The 24,909-nt window shown below is 34.6% G+C and overlaps 1 protein-coding gene across 4 annotated transcripts; it reads left to right on the top strand.

Annotated features, from left to right (window-relative positions):
* The first annotated feature begins 1,444 nt into the window (after window positions 1-1,444).
* Window positions 1,445-24,518, top strand: LOC117326855 (baculoviral IAP repeat-containing protein 8-like). Of its 4 annotated transcripts, XM_033883638.1 has the most exons (12): window positions 1,445-1,922; window positions 8,429-8,519; window positions 10,845-11,073; window positions 14,120-14,213; window positions 15,606-15,953; window positions 16,340-16,477; window positions 16,584-16,729; window positions 17,349-17,463; window positions 17,747-17,884; window positions 20,337-20,462; window positions 22,585-22,668; window positions 23,430-24,518. In XM_033883638.1, the coding sequence occupies exons 4-12, from the start codon at window positions 14,144-14,146 to the stop codon at window positions 23,621-23,623; spliced, it is 1,359 nt and encodes a 452-aa protein (XP_033739529.1). In that variant the 5' UTR covers window positions 1,445-1,922; window positions 8,429-8,519; window positions 10,845-11,073; window positions 14,120-14,143; the 3' UTR covers window positions 23,624-24,518. The 4 variants fall into 4 exon arrangements, with proteins under 4 accessions (XP_033739529.1, XP_033739528.1, XP_033739531.1 ...); XM_033883637.1 differs by lacking the exon at window positions 10,845-11,073; XM_033883640.1 differs by lacking the exons at window positions 10,845-11,073; window positions 23,430-24,518 and adding an exon at window positions 20,761-20,881 and having other exon boundaries at window positions 22,585-22,669.
* Window positions 24,519-24,909: the final 391 nt, after the last annotated feature.

Below are 24,909 nucleotides of genomic sequence, written 5' to 3'. Positions count from 1 at the left end.
GAACACCTTACCAAAACAGGTACAGAATTCAGTGTAGTGATATAAAGCGTAGCAACGAATTTTAAATCTCAGCTGAAATAAGCTCTTTTTCTAAGTTTTACATTCTAACAATAATATAACGGGTACAGTAAGTGACTTGGTTAGACCGTCATATAACTAAGGTAGGGATTGTTTGAATTAAAGTGGCCAATTACTCCTTTTTACTAATTTACTTAGAGTTTAGAGTTAAGTAGGGTTTACTAATAAGTCGCTACTTTAACGAAAGAGTGGGCATGTAGTTATACTAATTTATGAGTAGCAGACCTTGAGCAGCAATACAAACACTTAAATACTTTATACAAAGTGAACGTTATCACTTCAACTATCTTCAAACACCTTATATTTTAGTAGATTAAGTTGAAGATAGAATGAACTTTATCTACTTCGATATGAACATGTTTAAGTACGTAGAGCAAGGGTACGTATTTTTGCGCAGTACGTAAATTCGCACACCTGACGATTTTTTGCGTTTTCCCTCCAAGTGGTCGAGGACTGTGCTTTTTTGTTTATATGTTGACTAATGCCAAACTTTTGTGGAACTTTTGCCGTTTTAAATACTTCTTTTCAGATTAGGTTCGTTTTGAAAACAAAATTTAACTGATACGATTCTCCTCCGATAAAATGGATACCAGATCATTAAATATCTTATTAAAAACAATCCCAGTTGTTGATTGGGATGTGAATATGCAAATATTTACGGAAAATATCATTTGATCAGATAATAGTCAAAACTGAAAACAAACCCACTCAAGTTTAACTAATAACAGCGTTGACCTGCAGACACCCCGTCATTTTCGCCGCCTTGTTTACATTACCTCCGTAGGGAGCGGTCATTATTCAAAGCAAAAATGGTAGTAAACTGACACTTCCCAATTTTACATTATTTTGAATTTAAAGATGATCTTAATCACGGCATTGGGCTTAATCTTAGTTAGGAGGTTGTTTGTTTACAAAATGGCTGAAAACTATTTTTATCAACAAAATTAAAGAAGTTAGATGGGTGTGCCAAATTACGTTCCCGATCGTCTTCAAACCCAGCAATAAACACAAGTTAACAACAGCTCCCATGCGCAGTGATACATGTGTGCACATCAGGTTACACACTTGTATGTTTCGAAGCATTTTTACATCTAAACATGTCAGGTATTCTTTCTCGATTTGAAATTAATTTGATGCAAATGTATTTAGATACATACCGAAAGTGTTCGAAATTACGTACCCCACTCTATATGTCTTGTAGGTATCATCCTTATTTGTTTGTATCAGATTATTTTTTTCCATTTAAAACCGCACAGCTGAAATGCTTGCATTTACATTAGTAATCACTCATTAAAATAATATAAGTTGAATCAAATCAGAAAAAAAGACTTCTGCAAGTCTACCCGTAGTCAATCGGAGAAAGGACAGATACGATGGCGGGTAAGGCTACCACCAGGTGATACAGGAAGTTACGAATCCGCCATCCAAACGAATCGTTGATTACTAATAGTTTATTGTAGTCAATGTTTAATGCCAAAACTCTGTCCATCGTGTTTTAATCGCGATTATTGGGTATTTTTGACAAAAATCATAGCAAATTCGTCTTTTGACAGTAGGGCAGCCGGATAATATTGAGCATCAATCAAACACGGCAAGTTTATAAGATTAACGAATTACTGATATGTATAAAGGAAATAGCGTAGAATTCCGTGGGTATCATCATATTTCCAATAGTATGTTAAAATGCCATGTATCACTATAAAACATATCCCAGCCATGTCCTTACGCCCTTCGGGTAGATACTCCCTGTCGGTTTGTATATACTCCCGTCGGATTCGTAACTTCCGGTATCACCCCGTGGTAGGCTTCGTCCACGTTGGCTTCATGTTGCAGCCTGTTGTACGGTAAACCGAACATTTTTACTACGGTTATGGGATTGTTTATACGTAAATGCATAAAATAATCAAATGGAAATGTGTTTAAATGTACAGGTAGATGAAATATTCGGGATATCCTATCTGTATTCAATGTCCTATATAGTCTATTTCTAGGTACGGTTATTTCCGTGTTACTATGTATGAAAACATGAGGCTATTTATAGATATATGGTGTACTTGGATTCCCGCGTTAGTATTTATAAATGTCGACATCCGTTTTATTGAGACATATGATTATATAGCGCAAAGTAATATTTCTTTAGGAAATATTTATTTGAAAAGAAAATTTTACCTTGAGTGGCTGCCAGCATTTCATTTTTTTGTCGTGTACGATACTACAACTAACTTGCACACTTGCATGTTCACTGAAAAAGTAAATTTTGTTGATCTTCTATCGTTTGGATAGTATGATTGACTTGTCGACTGTGTAGAGATTTAATGTCATTTCCATCGGAAAATACGCTTTTTTTTTTTTGCAAAAACAGCCGAGAAAATTGACTGTGTTGCACGACTGACTACTATAGCTACTCAGCACTTATCTATTGAAACCTATTTAAAATTAAATATCTCTATCCCAAAGACAGAATTAATCTTGTTTGGACATATGTTGTAAATTAAGTTTTTCCGCTATCTTACCTTTTCTGTGGGCTTCCATTTTGCGCTGTAGGCCAAACTAAATTTCCTGTGTAAACACACGTTCGGAAAATCCGGATATTTAAAATCCGGAACCAATTTATTGATTTTTGTTTTAATAAATGTGAAGCCTGTATGTACTACTTCATACTGGATATACCAATTATAGTGTACATTTATTTTTTCATTTTTTATACATATCATAATACAGGAGTTATTTGCTTAACAAAAAAATTGCCCATGGCCAGGCTGTCTTACTGTGGTGTGCTACCTTATACATCACTTTTGTTAATTCTAATTTTACTAAAAAGCCCATGAATGTCTAGAATATGTTCCGACGAACAAAATGACATATCGGGTTACTGTGTATCTTTAATAGTCACCGAGCATTGCTGATTTCCCTGAGAGGTGTATTTTGACAACTTTTTCTCCCAATCCAGTAATAAGGGGAGGTAATTTTAAAGATGAAAACTCCCATAATTCTGTATATCTCTTGAATAAAGTTGTGTTTTGAGTTGAATGTGGTACTTTGAGTCTCTGTGCATGTAATCAAGCAAAAAATACTATACAACTATCAAATTTAGCCTTGTAATATGACGTCATAGTTACCATGACGTCATCAGTAACTATGATGTCATCAGATGGTATCCATGACGTCATAAATACTCAATGGTGTCATAATAAATAACCAAATTCCTTTCCAAACCTCAGCTTAGCAACACATGCAATATTCTAACTGATAAATCATGACATGACATCCAAGATTTCAAAATGTCATGCCTATGACATCACAGTCATCTGTTTCCACCCCGGTAATTCAGATATGTACCAATGATCATATGAAAGTGTCCGCTGATCCCATTTTATGCGGAAAATGCTATTTTTTCTGCTTTACCGAAGGAAGTGACAATAATTGACAATATTGTATCAACCGTACACTCCATCAATTGAAATTACATGCTTACCAATGTATAAATAAATTGAAAATAATGGTTTCACCAAATATTTAAAAAAATAACACTTACTGTAATAGTTTCCATGGATACGGGGTAATAAATCAGGTAAAACAAACCAGAATTCAGTCTATATGGTTTGTTAGATACCCAATAAGTTATTTTGGGTTTGTTATAAAACATAGAATATCTTTTCAATTTACACTGACTCATTAACATTATGCTTAATTAACCCACCCTTAAAATGGGTAAATATGCGAGTTACCTCCCTTGATTCCTCTAATATGACAAGCCTGATAATAAACAAGTTTTAAATTGTTTTTATGCATTTTTGAGCAATAATGAACTAAAATGAAGCTTAATCAAGCATAATTAAGCATAATTTCCAAAAAATAACATTTTTCAGCCCCTATAAGGTAGCAGTGTACAGTAAAAATGCCAAATTCTGAAAAATATGGCACATGCTTTAGATATGTAAACATTGCCAGTTAACCTTACATATAACCTCTAATAAAGTATATATATTTGAAATCTGTACAACATTTGCAATTTTAATAGAGCTCTGAAGGATAAGTAAACTGATATTTTCTGTGATTTTTAGAGCTGTGAATACCATGGTAACAGCTTAAAAAATTCTCAAAAATTGCAAAATATTATGATATTTGACCCAAAATGGCACAATTCTCTACACAATTTTTTTTCTGAAACCTATTTAAAATTAAATATCTCTATCCCAAAGACAGAATTAATCTTGTTTGGACATATGTTGTAAATTAAGTTTTTCCGCTATCTTACCTTTTCTGTGGGCTTCCATTTTGCGCTGTAGGCCAAACTAAATTTCCTGTGTAAACACACGTTCGGAAAATCCGGATATTTAAAATCCGGAACCAATTTATTGATTTTTGTTTTAATAAATGTGAAGCCTGTATGTACTACTTCATACTGGATATACCAATTATAGTGTACATTTATTTTTCATTTTTTATACATATCATAATACAGGAGTTATTTGCTTAACAAAAAAATTGCCCATGGCCAGGCTGTCTTACTGTGGTGTGCTACCTATAAGCCGACGGCCTTATGGACTATTATATCCGAGTGATTTCATCATGTTTGCCGGTGCTAAATAAGTGGTATTGGTATCAGAAGATCAACGGATGAGAGACATGACGAGATTTATGAAATCCTGAAGTATCTGATTACCGATTCTTGATCAAAAGCTGTAGTAAATAATAATTTTATAGGATATCTGTGTATTTTAGACATTGCTTGTTACAAGTAGTGCCAAGCAGTGTGTGTGCATAAACAGCTGATCTTTGTTTACGTTTGTATCGGAACGGCTAGTATTTTAATATAAATACCAGGAATTATGCCGTAAATTACACACGAAAATATTAGAATTATATAGCAAGTCATAGAATGTAAAATAAGTGTAATTGGTTCACCTTTGGATTTTCATGGGTTTTATCCGGGTCATTTGCCGCAGGTCAAAGTACAAGCGGTCAAACTTGTCCCAGCAACAACACTGGCACACTACGGCGATCATAGTTTTAGTAGTGTTTTCTCTGTTAAGAAAATATGGCACTAAGTTTTACATGCCTATTTCTTGCTGTTTGCCATTAGAGATACACATACTAACATCTTTTTACAATGTCACCGTTTATTTCGTATTTAAGAATACAAAAACGAATGTAAACAGGTAAACAGGCTGACATGCAGCATGTATAGAATCTTCAGCTGGCCTTAATAATTCAATTTCATGTCTAATTGAAATTAATACAAAATTATTTATACCGTTGTTACATAAACATTTATCAGTTGACCACCTGATTATCAACACATGGTTTTTACTGCTGTATTATTTAAATTTAGCACTTTATGTTTAAATATATATATAGTTAACCTATGTATATATTATTTTTGTTATTTCTGTTGTTCATGATTCACCATCAAATTACACTTGTAATTATGATAGTGCTAATAAAGTTGAATTCGAAAACAGAGTCATTTATATTGATACATAGTTTGTCCTTTTAAAGCATGTCATTATCATACCATATTCAATTTTTCAATCTATTTTTTAGCTTGAAAAACACCCTCAAATAAAATTAAAGAGATGGCAAAAATATTTTTAAAATCTTGTATATCAAGTTTAACATGACAAAGGGATGGTATAGAATGTCAATGCTTTATCCCTTCAATGTATTCTGAGGTATTAACATGCAACGAATATCATTATTTATTTATTCATTTGTAAGCTTAAATCAATATGCCAAATTCGACAATATCGTACATTCCAAATTATCCTGTACATTATCTTAGTAGTATAAAATTAAAATGTCTTATTTCTTTGTGTAATGTTCATTTTCTAGGTTTGAAGAAAAAAGATCAGATCAATTTTGAATCCTTCATGTAAAATTATATATTGCTGTTATTGTGTTCCAGACTGTTGTAAAATTTGCTGAATACCGGTTTATGTGACCTCTTGTTACACACGTCTGAATAATCAATATGACCTTGAAATCTTGTACAGATGCCTCATTTGCAACACTAGAATATGTGTTCCCTGTCTCTTCTATACTGTTTTCCTTTTCTTATGATTATGTTAGATATTGATAAATATAGATTTTCTAAATTTTAATTTGTTGTTATCATGGGGAACATATCCATATACCAGCCATGAATATGTTAAGCTTGATGATACATCCCTATGCTTGAAGTCTGGATGTTGCTTTAAGTCTTGATATTGAAAAATGGTAACTGTATTTCTGTTACAACAATTGCAAAACAAGATATACAAACTTATATTAATCTCTCCTGTTGGGAAAACCCCATGTGGTAGGGCAGGCGATCCCACACATTTTCACACCCAAAGCTTTTTAGTTCAATATATCAGTTGTAAATGATATTCATCACTGACATCAACTTTATTATCATGTATTTATAAAAGTATTATATGCTATCACATTATTATTTGATATGAAATATAAACAATGACTTTAATGTTACATAATATGCGACAAAAATCATGTAGCTGTAAGTTCTGGAAGCTGTGGATCATGAGATTGGTTGGCAATGGATGAGAAGTAAATACAATGTCCAATGCGCCATAAATTCCCCATTGGCGACTGCATGGCCACTAAACAATTGTGTAAATTTGCGATTTGGTTAATCTTTCAAAGGCTGCAATCAATGCTAAAATGACGTTCACATTAGAAAAAGTTACAGAGATGTTATACTGATCTAAAAAATTAAAAGCATTTTTATATATACAAAAATTCAAGACAACTAGGCCAGGCGACTAACTTTTCTTATTGGTGCCTAGATTTTATAGCTTTTATATCTAGTAAAAATATCCACTTTGAGCCCTGCTCAATGAAAATATATGAATAACTGTTGGTCAAATTTTAATTTGTTGACAATAGATTATAATTGTATTACAGAGAAACAATATGCAATTTGTTAATCAAAGTATTTAAAAGCTAAGCTTATAACTGTGCCGGTGGGATTAATCAACTGCACACGAATCACCATCCTCCGATTATAGCTATACTGTACTGCTGTTTGAATTTTAGCATAATTGCTAAATTTGCTACCAATAATCATTATCTGGATATTATCCCTTTGTATTCTTTACAACGATATAAGCATGTATATATATCATATAATTTCCACAAAAGTGATGCTGATGATATGAATAAATAACCGGGAACGTTCAGTTCGTTGACGTTTCGTTAGCATTTCCCGTGTGCGCTTGAAAAACATTTCGCGAAATTGGAATTGCCGCGGTATTCAAATTGGATGTTACTAGTGATAAGAATGTAGTATTTCAAATGAAAACGACACAATATGTAGAACATGTCTGATTAGCTTCCCAATTAATAACAACGTTCGATGTTCACAAAAATGTCCTGAAAATGACGACGTTCAACGACTGAAAGCTGTTAGGGATGTAGGCGCCGCCATGTTTTGTTTACAAAAGATTAACCGCTTGACCTCTGACCCAAAATGGCAGCGTGATATGCAAAACGTCTATGCAGACGTCATGTAGAATCCCGGATGTGTACTGTGTTAATCGCACACTCCTGTTATTACTTATTTAAAGTGAACCTTGGCTTGTAGTTAGGAAGGTTGTTATAAATTTTTAGATATACAGTAATTATTCAAAACCTGTATTTTTGCTAATTATTTCCTGCACTATTTTGCAGTAGGAATCGTCTAGCCGTAGCGATTTGGTTGTAGTAAATATGAGTGTTGACCCTGAACATTGGGGTCACGTTTTCCACATGAATGGTGATTTTCCTTATAATATGAGGAATTGTCCTCATCTGATGAGGAAGTCCACATGAGATGAGGACCGAAGTCTATAAAAGGGCGGCTAACCACGCATTTCGTCAGTTCTGGTCCATTTACATTGGATGAACATCGATTCATACTCGTATCGCAATTAGAATAGATGCAATGCTAGTATAAATAGGGGTGATGACTCGTGCGTGCTTAACATACAGCGGGCTATTTGTGTTACAGTAAGATTATACAGATGTATTTGTGAGTAGTAGTATTTAAGGCTATATTCAAATTGTAGAGTATATACTCTATAAAATATCAATAGTATATTCTTTGCGATACTCTGTGGATCTTTATACTTGTACATAAACCTAGAAGCTAGTTACCGTGTTACAAGAGCGAAATATACAATAGTTTTTAATTTGATTTGATTAATATGTCTGTTAAATCTATTTCCATTCTATTATCCCTTGGACGACATAAGAATGACGTTCTACATATGAGGAACGAGTGTGTTTGTGTACTGTATTCTGAGGTGAGTGTAATTGATAACATGAATAAGGGCAGTCATGATATTAATTAATATTGTTTATATTACAGGATTCAAGTACAGAATCTAGTGATAATTCATTCAATACATTTGCGGCGGCGCTGTCCAATGAATTGTAGCTGACACAAGATACAGTTTTTAGTGAGTAAATTTGTAAATGAGTAGTAGCAAGTTAACTAAATTCATTGCTCAGCCAATTGTATGTACAGGTCAGAGACCAGATAAAAAGTTATCTTAGCCAGTAGTAAAGGCTTCTACCTAAAGAGAAATTTGGACTTGGTTAGACCATTTCATATTAATATAGAGATTGTTTGTAAGGCAGGGGCTCAGTTTCCTAATTTCCTTTCATGGTTGACCAAAATTTTGGCTGCAAAAATGAAAGTTCACAGTTATGTTTGGAACATGTGATTTAATCGTTAAAGAGGGGGGGGGGGGGGGGGGGGGGGGGGGGGTCATTTTTGTCTCTGCGTCATTATACTAATGAGCTAGCAAATGAATATTACATGTTACATCAATAAGAATTTTCATTTTAGAGAAAATTGTCAGGCGGTCAAGTTAATGTTTGCTACAACACTCGTGAAAACAAGGGCCGGTGTTAAATTCCCTTGTTTTCAAGTGGATGTACTAAGATATAGAAAATATAAATCTCAAAAAGGCCAGATATTCTGGACAGTTGTTAGCAAAGTGTAGGATGAAGAAATACTTAATTGTGTATCCTAGAACTGTACTAGATACATTGAGAGTCCTTGTTGTGTATTTCACTTGTAGTAACTGAATATTTTGCATGCATATATAGTTATGGTGAAAGAGTATAGACAACTTAGACTGGCATTTCGGCTCGGGCTTCCCTATCATACGTGTTGAGCTGTTACTCTGTTGCTCTCATTCAGATATATATACGTATAGCCGTCATGTGTCTTACTAACGAGGAAATGAAATGATCAGAAAGCTTACAGCTACTGGTTAGTTTAAAATCACACCCCTCAAGGAACGTGGGGAGAATTTTAAGGAGGTAGGAACTAGCTTTAAATTGGAAACAAGCAATCCTAAGCCATAGTTTGGTATTGATGACACTCTATCGAGACCCCTTAGTCATAATAACAGTAGCACCACTAAGATTTCCCAGTTTTCGGGGGAACAACAATCTAATAAGAATTAAGTTATCTATAATGAATGGACGTATGAAGTCCAGTATTTAGCTGATGACGCGGGCATTTCTGAGGGTATGATAGGTTAAACTATACGTAGGTCCCTTAGGGGAAATGCTAGACTAGACCTGGTGGCAGTTGGCCACCGGCACAGTGTCAATGAAATTTTGAGCAAGTTTGATATATTTGGTTCGTGATGTACCCACGAAGTATATGATAATTCAAGAATTCTTCAACGCCTTTCAAAAGCCAGGGGATACAGCTAGTTATGTCTGTTATCGTTTAGATTGCTTGTTACAAGTGGCTGTAGAGCATGGACATTTAGACAGCTACTCCAAAAATGATTTTGCGAAGAAAGTTCTGGTCAGTCAAGCCCGGCATAGACTTGATACAATACTAGACCATGACCAATTACTTAAATATGTTCGTATTGTTGAGAGTGAGATAAATGTCAGTAGTGGAAACAAAACTTCGACAAGTTCTGGGAAAAGAGCTCAACAGCATTCAGTTCCCAGAAATAGATCAGATCAGCTATATCAGTTTTCCAAGGTACTAGATAAGTTGAACAGTTTGAATGTGAATAAGACCGGTTACCTTAATAGAGTTTCGGGGTTATGGAAGTTATAATCAGAGATGTCACTCGGGTTAAGATCAGAAAGGTCAATGTCAGAAAAGAAGAGGCCGAGGAAATAGAGGTCAGCAGAGAGGCGGTGATCACAGTGACCCAAACGCCTGAATGTCTCTGCTGCTGGCCGTGCAGAGACCAATTCTCAATCCAACGGCCAGCAAGTGTTTTAGAGGATGGTTGGAGAGAAGAATCAGAGCAAGGTAGCTCTTCATAGTGAAAAAATGATAGCTGTGATTGATAGTGGCCCAATGGTTACAACTTTGTTAGAGAAAAGATAATCCCAGTTGAAGGATAGACCCGTGCTGCAGGATTTAAGTATGCTAGGTTTATAAGTGTCAATAGCTGATGGTTCAAAATTGAAATATCATTTTTTAAATGGTCTCGAGATCCCAGTTCAAGTCTTAATTGTGCCAGACACTGAGCACAATGAGAGGTGTCCTGTCATTGTTGGTACTAATATTATCAGACCATGTAAGGAAGTTATATCCGGTATGGAAGGCGCAGCAGATGCACCAGAAGAATAGGGAGTGACTATGAATAGTATCCATTGTGAGAAGTTCCATGTTAAGTGACTTAGTGAAAAGCAAGTCATGGTAGAGCCTTATGGTTTATGTATGGTAGATGGAATTGTAAGAGGCCTTTGATATAATATCATCAATGCTGTCACCGAGAAATTTTGTTTGTTTGCAGGTTGTCCTAGAGTGTTTAAATGTAGCCAGCAATCTGAGAAAGTGAGACTGTCTGTCAAGATTTGTTATTTGACTGCCAAACGCATATCATAAAACCAAAGACATATTTGGCTTCGTGTATAGTAACCATACCAACAAAGTATGCTCCTGAAGAATTAGGTGTTCACGTTGATACCAGTAGTCGGACTGATGAATATTTATAGACGATTTCTTCAGGTATCTTCGAAGAGGTAAGGCAGCATATTAATGATATGCTTGATATTTGGTTTAACAGGGAATCCAATTCCCAATAATCGTCAAACATCCTGCTTGTTAGAAAGAAAGATGGCTACTTGAGTTTCTGTATCGATTATAGAATGCTCAATAACAAAACTCAGAAGGTTTGTCTTCACTATACCCTGATATACTCGATATCATTCGATCTAGCATATCGTTGGGCCGGCGATGGCGCTGGTGGCAACCCAAATGATATCCGTTGTGTAGACTGGGTTTTAGAACAAAGTAAGGATCAAGTTATTGGTAGACTTGTACACCTTTATAGTAGGAAACCTTTTCCAGTGGATGAGGGACTGAAGGATGAGAGTCCCGATGTGCGAAGGTTTCTTAGGGAAGAGGGGCGTATATCCTTTAGTAATGGAGTCCTTTGCAGAACTGCTACTTTAGATGATGAACAGGTCAAACAATTGCTGTTGCCTAAGCATACAGAACCCAGGCATTGAAGGGTGTACATAACGATTTTGGATACCAAAGTGAAGAGAAAACTTTGTGGCTAGTTCGGCGGAGATTTTATTGGCCATGACTGGAGAATGATGTTTGTTATAGGTAGAACAATGTAGACGATATATTAGGAGGAAAACTTCTATGAGCCAGTGGCTGGGTTGGTTCCCATCGAAACCACTAATCCATTAGAGTTGATCTGTGTTGTCGTTTTGATTTTGGAAAAGTTATGAAGATATCTTTTTTACCCCAACTGGCCTCCACAACAGCAAAAGCCTTATATGGACACTTCATTGTCCATATACTTTCCCTGAGAAAGTGTCGTCTAACCAGGACAGAAATTTCTGTAGTAAAATCATAATGGAACTGTGTAAGGTTGCTGCGGTTAAGAAGGTTAGAACAGTTCCATATCATCCAATGGGAAATAGTTCTATGGAGCAATTTAACCAAACTCTCCTTAAAATGTTAGCTACCTTGGAGGATGAGCACAAGTCTGATTGGAAGAGCTATACTTCACCACTGGTTCAGCCTTACAATGACACCAAAAGTGATGCAACCAGTTACTCTCCCTCTATTTTATTTTTTTGGTTGGCATCCGAGGTTGTCCATTGATACTTCTCTGGGAATCGGAGACCTGCATAGGAATACATCTAAAAACCATGAGACACATGCCCAACGGCTGAATCAGAGACTGGAGTATTCTTATAAGACACCTCGGACGTTAATGCTTATTTTAAGTTAAGTTTTGTCTCGCGACATATCATGTGGTATATAAAATGGCTGTCATGCCACAGAAGACGATACGCTAAAATATTGTTGTTTTTGCAGTGATGTCATAAATTAATGCAATGATTACAAATCGAAGAAAGAACAATTATTCAATTACATAATTGATCTCGGCATTGACATTGACCAAGAATTAGGTAAATTAGGTACAGTAATAACCATCAACGGTGTTTCACTTATGAATTTCGCTGCATCATCAATGGAATCAAACGAAATATAAGGCTTTTACCGTAATCTGTTGGCAGGACAGCGATACAGTCGTTCCCATTAAACACATGTTGTAGCACTTCTTCTTTCTTCTTTTTATTTCGAATTTAGATATTTATATGCTGACATCCATTGAGAAGTATCTGGCCGCAGCCATGCTTGTTTATAACGCCACTTGCACAACAAGTAAATATTATGAAATATCTTTGAAAATTCCAATTCTAAAGAAGTGAACTGTCCATTTTAAACCTTAAAGCCATTATCTACCTAAAACCATGCAGAAAAACAAATATTTACTTCAATTTTGCACGAACTCAATTGCCAGTAATTTTGCTTAATCACTATTACGCGAAACCACACTTCTCCAAGATCCGGGTAGATTACTATGCCAAGTAGACGTGGCTTGACGTTAGCTTTCGAGGTGTATTCCGAGGTGGAAAAAAAACCCCGAGGAGTTCCGGATGGATCCCTGCATTGTTGTCATAGCAGATGTAGATGGTGGGGGTACCATGCGGATACTCCATAGGAAATGGGGTCAGTAGAGTCGAATACAAAGTGGAACTGAGTTCCAGCTCCGACATGGAGACAGTTGATTCGAGTTCAGTTAGTGATAGGTATATCATTCCTCAGAGGAGGAAGTCAAATGGAATGGGATCCTTTATCTGGACTAAAATAACCCTTGGACCGGTAAGGAGTTCCAATCCGCTCCGAGAGACCAGAGAAAACATACCATCCTCATCATAGTTATCTCCCCCTGTACGTCATAGGGTACCAGACCGGGTGAGTAGTTCAAATTCACCAGGGGTTTCCATAAAAAAAAGAACATCTGACCTCGGGTTCCTTGGAAAACCCTGATGAAGATGAGACGAGACTTACTCCATCAACTGGAAATAGGGAGGATTCTGTATCCGATATGGAAGCTGTTTGTCCAGCAGCAGTCCGTCGGAGGAATTTTATAAAGCTAATTTTAGTTATTTTATGCTGTAGTTATGTACTATTACACAATCGGCATATTGATTTTAAGAGTTACCTAGTAAGATTTGTTTAAATGAGCACCTAACAACTGTTTTCTGACCCTTATGAAACGGTCAATGTAGACAATGTAGACAGGTTGTTGTAAAGTAGAGGTGACTGTATCGCAGGAATGTGCATTATCCTTAAGTGATATACTCCATGCACAGCAGTTCACTTCATCTTATAGAGATGGGTAGCTTAATAATTGACCACACACATCTTGTTAATTCTCGTCTCAGTTATACAGGAATTTTTTTTGATACCCGTACTGCGGTATAAGTATGATATGGCTCTCTGAAAATTTATTAATTGTGACTTTTGATTGTTCCACAGGTTCAGAAGATGAATTTCCGGAACAATTGGAACATATTTCAATTCATATATATATATATGTGTGTGTGTGTGTGTGCGTGTGTGCGTGTGTGTGTGTGTGTGTGTGTGTGTGTGAAATACATAGTATGTGTGTTAAATCTAGGACACTATCGCAATTTATACCTTATAAATACACATAATTATTATGAACGATATGTATTAGCATTCCACTCATTTCAGGAATTAATCTATCTTTGTGAAAACATGGCAGAAACTAAAACCCACGTTGAAGAGCGACAGGTCACGATGAAGTCGACCAATACAGACGCAATAGGTAATCAAATATATCTATATTGTCACAAAAACAAGATTTTTAATAAGTGCAAAGGGAATCTATTATTTACAGGAACATACAAAGCATACATTATATGAACCTATACATTCTATATGAATTGTACTGGATTAATGATTCATTGCCAATGACGACAATTTGAACATTTTGTTGTACATATGAATTTATACTGACACAGACAACTTTGTGTATTATCAACGGAATATGATATGTATTACTGCTGGTGATGTTCAAAATACAATTATTTCATTGTATTAATGTGCAGTATACTTCAATTTATGTTCATATTTTATTTACAATGTCCAATTGCCAACCATCTTCAATAATGGGCTGAATGAGGCGAATCAGTAACAAAAACATTGTTTTGGATAGAAAACCACCCGTTCTGTTAACATACGAGCGGATCCTGGAACAAAACTGCGATTAGCATACTGGGTGGGATGGAGCTTGTTAAGACAATCACAAATGCATCTGCACATAAAATATGTCTTTAACATGTGCATATTTGTATATTGAGTTGGTCAATGAAAGTAAAGCTCTAATTTTTATAGTATATATTCATCGCAACTCCCGAGAATTTCATTTATTACATAGAAAATGTCAATTTGATATTCAGTATTCCTTTGGTGCCATAGAATATTACTATGTTAACTCTGAACTCATCTTTCTACTTTAAATATATTTTTTTTGCATTCTAGTCATGTTATATGTACAATATTCTGCACCCTCAAGTTAGTTTTTGTTCGACTTTTTCAACAAGTATTGGCGGTATGTTCCTGTATTTTAGTGACAATTGAACACGTGTGTCTTCTTGCCTATTCCCCTTTAACAACCTAACTTCACAATGAATGAATTAAAACAATACTTTTACTATTACCATTATAATCAAAACAATGCTTTTACTATTAGCATTGAAATTAAAACAGTACTTTTACTATTGACATTATAAATAAAACAGTGTTTTTACTATTGACATTATAATTAAAACAATGCTTGTACTATTGACATTATAATTAAAACAGTGTTTTTACTATTGACATTATAATCAAAACAATGCTTTTACTATTGACATTATTATTATATAACTAGGCGAGTTAATTAAACATTATTATCAAAATATGCATTCAGTTACCAAGTATGTCAACAAACATCTGTCTCATAATATGAGTCTCAGAAATATGTACACATTTATATCATACTTTATGTTTCTTCAATGCTGCCTTACTCTAACGTGATATACAAAAAAAAGTGTATAACGCAGTCAAACAATATAAACGAGATACTTTTACAAGAAAAACAATGTGTTCACCAATACATGAAGATAACGTCTATTTGAGAAAAAAATGAATACGTTGAATGGCATTTGTTTTTCAGTAACAACTCTAGTGAGACAACTGTTAAATGAACTGGAATTAAGAACTGACACGATCAAAGAAGCAACCTTAGCGGAGTTAAAATTGAGATTGATTAAATCAACACAAAGGAAAGTAAGATCTTTTAAAAACGCGCTAGATCTGAAAGACGTCTTCAAAGCTTTGGCGGAGAATCACGATGACATCTTAAAAGCATTGGAATGCTTTTGTATCAATTTTATTCAAATTCACCGCCAATCTACCAATATCATTTTGAGGTATTGTGAAAATATCAAGACGGTTGTTAACGGACACGAAAACGTTACCAGTAACAAGGGAGATGTGTTTTCGACAATATCACATATTTCTGGTGGGTTTTCGTTATATTTGAGGTAGGCTTACGCCGATCCCAATTGTTTTCATAATCATGTTGAGAGTTACTGCCATGATCAATTCATTTATCGCAATACTTAACATTGTGTCAAATGTTTCGCTTTCTTAAGTTCAAATAATATTTCCTTTGGGTGCACGTGTCGGAATAGTGTATAAAATTACAAAAACGAAAAAAAAGGTTTGTGCTGGTAATCAATTTTTGATTAATCAATTAATAATAAATAAAATTTGATTAATGTAATACCATTTTCAGAAAAAACAAATTGAAGACATAGTTGATACAATTTGCATTGCATTTCTTTATACGTATTTATATTATAGAATAAACCTAACTTCGTTTTGAATATTCTCTTCTTATTGCAGACACAACTGATAAGAACTACCAATCTAGCTACCAGACATTCAGAAACTATCAAGCAAGAATCGACAGTTTTCTGATCTATGTATCAACGAAAGGGCAAGACATCGATTCAATGACTGCGGCGGGGTTTTACACTACCAGTTTGTATTTGTGAAATACATATTCCGTTTGAAACCTATATAATGTCTAATTTAATGTATATGCAATATTCTTAGCTGAAATGTTTTTTCTGTGTTTAACTCACAGGCAATGACAATGAAATACAATGCATCCATTGTGATGAATTCAACATCACCTGGGAACCTAGCGATAATCCTTTGACCATTCATGGACCCGGAGATGCATCTTGTCCTAATATAAAGATACAAAACACACAGGATTCAATCACAGGTGTAAGCATGTTGTCCATATTGTCCCTAAATCAAACCATGTATATTTATCAGTCTGACACTACCCCGAACCTGCAGCATATTTACTGCTGCCATACTATACATCTAACTGAAAAAAAAACAAAAAAACAATAAGGACCGATGTTAAAATAATCATTTATTAATGACATCGGAATTTTAACTCTGATGCATGTTCACTTGTGTTGACATACAATGTCTCATGGCCTTTCAATGGATGCCCATCTTTAATATTGCAACATAATAAAGACAGAGTAAATAACCGGCACTGATGACGTGACTGGGTTCAATATTAGTCGTGCGAAAAACACCTTTATTCTTTGTTCAGTATTTTCAAATTTATACGCCCCCTTTGCATGTTGCGTTTCAAGTATCTGTCGCATCACATGTACGTATCAAGCAATTTAGTTATATATTTTTATTTCCATGTGTTACCAGACTGAACAATTCTTAAACAGCTGTGCATTTTGATATCAACATATTATATGTCCAAATATATGCAATCATGAGGCTATGGGGTTGTCGTAAATACAGCTGAAAACCGAATTTTTGGTTCCTCAAAAGAAACCTGTCTTTGTCTTAATTTGTTTCTTATATTTCAAAGGCTGCTGCATTGTCTAGACCTACTGCAAAGCGCAAAATTAAAATGGACAATTCAAGAACGAAAACCATACAAACGCCATTGAAACAATCACTTGTCACCAATTTTTCTGCCAGAGGTAAATGTTTCTGGGCATTGATGTATGAATTAATTCTATGTGTATAACTATTGTTAATAATCGGCAATTTGTTCTTGCTTGATCATGTTCTTATTTAGTTGCTTGTAGAAATGTTACATGTTATCAAACACCTAACTAAAATAACATTTAACGTAAAGTTAACCAATCATAGTTTTACACGTTAATGGTCATGTGAAATCAATCAACGTCATCAATCAAGATTAAAAATCAGCCTTAATAAGCAGACCATGGTTTTATAAATCATTCTTTTTCTTTAATACAGTTAAGAGAGCAGGGCCGATAGCTGCCAAACCAAACCACTCCAAACAATTCTTATTCTTGAGGAAGAGAAACTGGACCCACAGAAGCAGCACCACAAGTCTAAATATCTCGACGTTTGAAACGAAACATGCCAAACAAGGTGGGTGCTACATTTGTATTTTCACTCATCTGAAAAATAACAGGTTTTGGAATGATCAAATATCTACCTTTATACATATTTACGTTAATATGTGTTTGGGTGACTTTCGTATGAATGTTAAATCTGCATGTATCGCTAAAGTTATATAAATGCTTTCGTAAAACAATATAGATGTTAACGCAATATCTCCATAAAGTTGTGGAATAGGATGACCGTCAGCAGCCGTCATGGCAACTGCTTTAATAAATAGCACTTGCCAAGATAAAATGTCATTTTGCTTCCCTGGAAACTGTATGGCCCATATCAGTAGTTTTGACTGACGTCTTGCTATTGAAACAATTAATATTCCATAACCGTTAACACGTCTTACAGGTGTGCTCGAAAAGTATAACATTTATAACTGTTCCAATGTCTCTGGGTAAAATACTAGGATACTTGAGTGGTAAGTGTTGAATGTTGTGCAAATATTGATAAGGCAACCAGAAATCTTGATTTGAAATATTAAAATGCTATTTCCGCAGTTACTATCAAAATCTCAAATTCTTAATTTATACCACAGACTGTTGGATAGGTTGCCTTGTTAGCTTGGTAAACTTCAGTCAAATTCACGTGACCTTATTAAGCTACGCCGGATTGTAATCAACCAAACATTCCAACAGAGACTTGTTACCTACCTCACTTTTCCCCCATGAACATTTTAATTTCATTGTCTAAGACGCCAAGCTAGATACAAACTCTAAAGCTAATGGTTGGTCATAACCAAGCTACTGTCTCATGGCAGTTTGGTGCTTCCTAGTTTACAAATAATCGTCTCTATACACGTTTGCTGGGTCAGTTTCTGATCCTCTCAGAAGCGGTTGTCTACGGGTAACGACCACACGACGGCAGGACAGGGCATTCGATTGTTGCACTTACAGATTTAATAATGCGGCAGAGACCGCAAAATATACCTGCATTGACAGAATAATGGAACAACATTCCATTGAGGCCAATTAATGTTCTAATGAATTCCAAGCATAAAACAACCAGTGCAGGAATCGTGCAAGAGGTACCAGTATCAGGTAATGAAGTGTTATCATTCCTTGTGGAGGTATACACCACTCGGGTCGATTACTGACATCCTACGTAACGTCACACAGACTTTTCTTTTACTGTACTGTATCTATAATTGATGGGTTTTTTTCTATGTATTTCATGTACTTGTAATATGCAAAAGGATGAATAAAAAGATTTTAAAACTGAAAAAAAACCCACTTTGGAATCTCAATGTATTTTTATTGCTTGTAGTTTCTGCATGCTATAAGCTCTGATTTATAACCTTGATACTATACCGTGTCATTATAGATAACATAGATTGAATCATTTTAATTTGTTTCAATATATATACGATTTAAAGGAAGCATTGGATACTTTTATATAGGCGGCAATGTAAAGAATATGCTACATGTACTCTGTTTTTCATGCTTGGCCTTATCGGGGAGAGATACATGGTGCTTCACTCTGAAATTCCCAAGTTAATGGTATTTATACCCCTCCACATATAACAAGAATAACTCAAAAAACTATATGAAATTGAAATTGCCACCCACCAGGGTGATATTTAAATTTATTACTGAGAAAGCCACCTAGTGGCTTCTAACATGAAAGAATTGTTATTATTGCCAAGTAGTTGCATCCATAATAATAATGGCAACTACAATCAATATCAAAACTTTTCCATTATGTATGTGCGTGTCTACAAAATTCAATATGGCTGCTGATTGAGAATAGGGGTGCGTCCCTTCAGGCCATTTCAATAAATCAAAAGCCTGATATTCAATTCCGTCATCAGCAGCCAATGAAAATATAGTAACCAGCACTATTAAGTAAACACGTTCCCATACATATTAGCCTAAAAATTAAATTAAAAATAAATTTAAAAAAAATTAAAAGAGTCACGTCCCATAAAAATTATACAAAATAATGACATAGAATTAAAGGCAATATTATAAAGAAAGTCTTGATATGAATTACGAGCATAAAATATAATAATTGTTTATCTAGCATTTATCTTAGTTATAAGACACAATTTACAGTTAATTCAACTGACATGAAATCGTTCATCCACAGCCGACGTGAAATATATAGTCGCTAAGACCTCTGATCTAATGATCAAATGCCAAAGACAATTATATAACTCATGTCTAACTAGACAGAGGTCCATGTATATGACATTGTTTACCCACAAGGCAGTCCGTCCCTGTCAAATGATTAGTGACCGGGTATATATATACTGTCCTTTTGATACAAATATCTAGGGTTCGAGTTCATCCGATTGTAAATTTCCATTACTTTAATCATTTTGATTGATTTTAAATTGAACCATTATGCTTCAAAAACAAAGAAACTATTAAAATATAAATTTTCCATCATCATATTTATACGGCGGTTTCATTAAGATTTGTTTGTTTAGGTTTTCAGGCTAGTTCAGAAGGAGATGAATTCGGGGACGAAATGATGTCTTCCCCAGCAAAGGATATAGGCTCAATCCTTGGCCGAACCCGTGACTTGGAAGACAGAACAAGAGAAGATATGATGGGTCTGAATAACTAACACAAATAATATACTACTTATCATGATTAAACCAGTTGGGGAAATTCTTAACATTATATGTAATGTTGATAAAATGAATAAACACAGTTCAAATATAATAACAATATACAAATGAAGTGTCAATTGCAAATAGTAGATACAAATAGTAGATACAAAAGAGAACAGCTGTTTTGTGACCCTTTTTCGAATTTATGTAAAATATCAGGAACACTATAACACGTGTTTGTTTTGGAAATTATAATTTAGTTTGACATTGACATACAATGTACACATGTTCTACACATGAACTTGTGATATCAAAACTTCTACAGACACCCCCACAAATTTCATGGATGACAATGACGAGAAGGCTGATTCATCCATCCATCAATCAAGTTTAAAAACCTGATTTCAACATTCCCCAAGGAAAGATCTTCCCATACAAATTTTATATATTTTACAAAGATAAGCATTCTTCATGTAATTATTCCTTTTGATGTAAGAGTATAGGTATATAACACTTTTCAAGCACGGCCAGTGTACGTAACGACAGTCTCCCCAGCTTGCAAGATACATGTTCTTTTGTTGATGCTGGATATGTTTGGGTTTATATCCCTGTGATAAAGGGAAGTTGATGTTGACTCTATAGTGCTTCATGCAGAACCATACTGCCGAAGACATCAAGTATGATTAGTTTAATTTGGTTGAGTTAATTTTGTTTCACGTCCTATTAACAGCCAGGGTGACTTAAGAACGTGCCAGTGTTTAAGGCTGGAGGAAAGCCGCAGTACCCAGATTAAAACAACCGACCTACGGCTAGTACCAGGCAACTGTGACGTTAGAAACATGGGTTTCAAACTCGCAACCCAGAAGTGGAGGGCTAATGATAAAGTGTCAGGCCACCTGAACCACTCTGCCACCGCGGCACCAAATCGAGTACGACTACCCGCCCGGTCACATTATGCTTTTAGCGAGCTTACCAGTCGTTCAATCATATCACGTTAATAGTGACTATCCAGTTGTCAAATTCGATCACATTCATACTGACAACTGGTTAACCAGTCGTCCCACCCGATCACATTAATACTGACAACAGGCTAACCAGTCGTCCCGCAAGATCACATGAATGCTTACAACGGGCTTACCGGCTGTCCCATCATATCACATCAATACCAACAACGGGATAACTAGTTGTCCCACCAGATCAAATAAACACTTGCAACGGGCTTATCATATCACATAAATACTTACAATGGGCTAACTAGCCGTCCAACTCGGTCCCATTAATACTGACAACAAACTAACAAGTTGTCCCATCCGATCACATTGATACTGACAACGGGCTAACCAGTCGTCCCACAGGTTCACATAAATACTAACAATTGACTAACGATCACATAAATACTAACAACAGACTTACCAGGCGTCCCAGCTGATCATCATCATCATCATTATCATCATCATCATCATTATCATCATCAATTAAACTCACAATTTTCCATCATCATCATGAGCAGCAGCAGCAACAACAACAACAATATTCACATCCAAGGTACAAATCATAATCAATGACATGTGTAACGTATTTTTCTTTCTTTCACACACACACCCAGTCCCAGAAATATACAGACCTCTGCACTTTCAAATACGCACATCAACACACACACACACACACACACACACACACACACACACACATCATCACACATCATCATCATCATCACACACACACACATACACAAGCAGTTTAATTGTTAGCATAATCAACTTAACAATGTTATCAGCAATATGAAAAGCAATGTCAATAAGGAAGGTTAACAGTTATAGAACAACATCTAACGGTAGTATCTGTTAACATTGAATTGTTATATCATGCTGATATACCTAACTGGTCTCTGTCAATGAAAAAAAACCTAACAAAGGGTATCAAAATACCGTAATTTACATTAAATAATGTGTTTGCAGTAAATTATGTGATAATCGATACTAGTAGGTTGGAATACACCAATCAATAAACTTGAAACAATATCATAAACATGCCATGTGACATCACACATAGGAAATATTTAGCTGAAAATCAAATAATGATGCGCTTCTGAATTTAATAATTTCATTATCATATATTTCAGTGACAAAAGAATCTACAGATACAGAAATGCCAGTCTTGATAGATAATCAGGACGTTGGTGACGAAAACAAAGAGAACCTACATAGTAAGTAATCTAGATTGATAAAAGTTAATGCAGATCATGTTTTAGTATGTAAAAAAAAGAAGAAAGACAAAAGAATCTGTTGAAGTTGCACAATCTGATACATAAAAAATGCATGTCGAACGCAATGAGTTATTTCATGTTCAATTTGTCTACTATATAATATTGAATAAGGGACATACTTTTGTACTACCAGGTAAATATATGTGTAATCTAATAATATACAAGAATTAAACTAAAATTGCGCAATTATGTAGAAGCAAAAAAAACAGTTAAAAAAACCCAACTAAAAACAGTGCTTTGTAAGTAAAAAAAATATAAGGATAAAAAACAAAAACTTACAGTAGTATATTCATTAATTTTCTCCCATTGTTATTGGAACTGTCATATTATATTTCAAAATCAAAGATATACAACCGGCATCAATGACAAAGTTTTGTGAACAAAAACAAGTGTATATATAGTGTACTGTTATGCATGGAAGGAGACAAAATATGCTATATAATTATATAAACATGCATAAGGCATTAAACTGAGTGTATTGATTATATGTATCATATGATAAATATATAAGTATATGTAAGTACATGTATTAGATACAACTGTGTATATTGCATCCTGTTTTCAATTACATCTAAATATGAACCCAATTCGGTTCCTGCATGAAATAAACTAATAAAGTAATTATTGATATTATTAGTGACATATTTATTGCATCAACTTTTTTGTGTTTTTCAATCCATGAACCTTTTTTTTCTTTCAAGTTCTGGGTACTTTACAATGCGAGAATGTACGTCTGAAAGAAAGGTTGAGGTGCAAGATTTGTTTTGAAGAGGAGGTGTATTCAGTATTTCTTCCCTGTGGGCACATCGTTGCCTGTCGTCAATGTGGAGACAAAGTTACTGAATGTACGTTCTGTAACGTGACTATTAATGGCCGATCGAAAATCCGTTTGTGACATTAAATGATGTCGTCACGAGTCATAGACAATATCAAAGTGCATTTCATTGTTTTAAACAATACCGAGCTTCGGCATGTCGTTAATATCTTGCCAATGAAATAAAATCTGGAACAATAAAAAGAACACCAAGGAAAGAGCTACACATACTGTTCTGAAGAGATTATGCGCAACAACGAAGGCATTTAAAAGAATATATTGTTGTTATTATAATATATCAAATTTGTGTCCTGTAGCATATTTTGCATTTGTTTGCATTACAAATACATCGTTCGACAGTAAAGGTAGGTTCCCACTACAGTCCATGTACTGTACATTTGAGCACTAGTATTCCGTAACAAACATAATTAAATTTAAATAATGTGATTTATTTATCGAGAAAGGGATAACAGTATTTTCTAGGATTATATCTGTGAGAAAAAGAAATTGAACAAGATTTCAACACCACATCTAAAATTGTTTTATGAAAGATATCACATATAAAAGCTTTTCGTAGGAAATGTGCTTACATGTCATCCAGTTGCTAATATTGGTAACGTTTTCCAATGTTTAGCATAAAATATGTATTCATTCACATTGTCCCTTAGTGGTCAAATAAGTGTACTTGTTCGGCAGATAAAGATGACTACATTTAAGATCACAGATAATAGTACACACATAACAATGGATGACATAACAGCAATGTTTTAACTTCTGATATGGTAAGAAAGGATGCTATGTTAGCTTTATTTTATTCTTTAATAGCTAGTTTAATGTAAACAGCTATGTACGATACCTACATGTTATTATGTAATGCAATATAATCTGTATGCTCAAAACATTATGTGATTTCTTCCATATTGAATATCAAAACATTAAGGAATCATAATAAATTGCAGTCTTATTTTCAATACGATTTATTTTGTTGATGTTGCTTCTTTTTTACCGATTTTAGCGAACACACAATTACTAAGCTGCTCTGGCAAGACAATCTAACATAAGGCATAATAATGATGAACTTGGAACCTCTAATAAAACATAACTGAATGTCTTTAAATAAGCATCATGTATACAATGGTTGCAGGAAAGTGGGGACTATATAGTTATCGGGTATGTAGTGTAAATATGTCCTTGTATTAAATATTTATAACGTTTGGCTTCCTGCAGATTATGATATTAAATAAACATTTTCGTTGCGAGTGGTACTTTCCCGTAGGTTTTGGCATTGGTTTGTTTTGCTGAGAGATATCGACAGTAGATCTTCTTAGCTATTGTCGATATAGAAATAACATAACCAAACAATGATC

This window comes from Pecten maximus, chromosome 5, assembly GCF_902652985.1.
Source record: "Pecten maximus chromosome 5, xPecMax1.1, whole genome shotgun sequence".
In the NCBI taxonomy this organism is placed as follows: Eukaryota; Metazoa; Mollusca; class Bivalvia; order Pectinida; family Pectinidae; genus Pecten; species Pecten maximus.
Note: the sequence above shows the minus strand (reverse complement) of the source record. Positions and strands in the feature narration are given on the sequence as shown.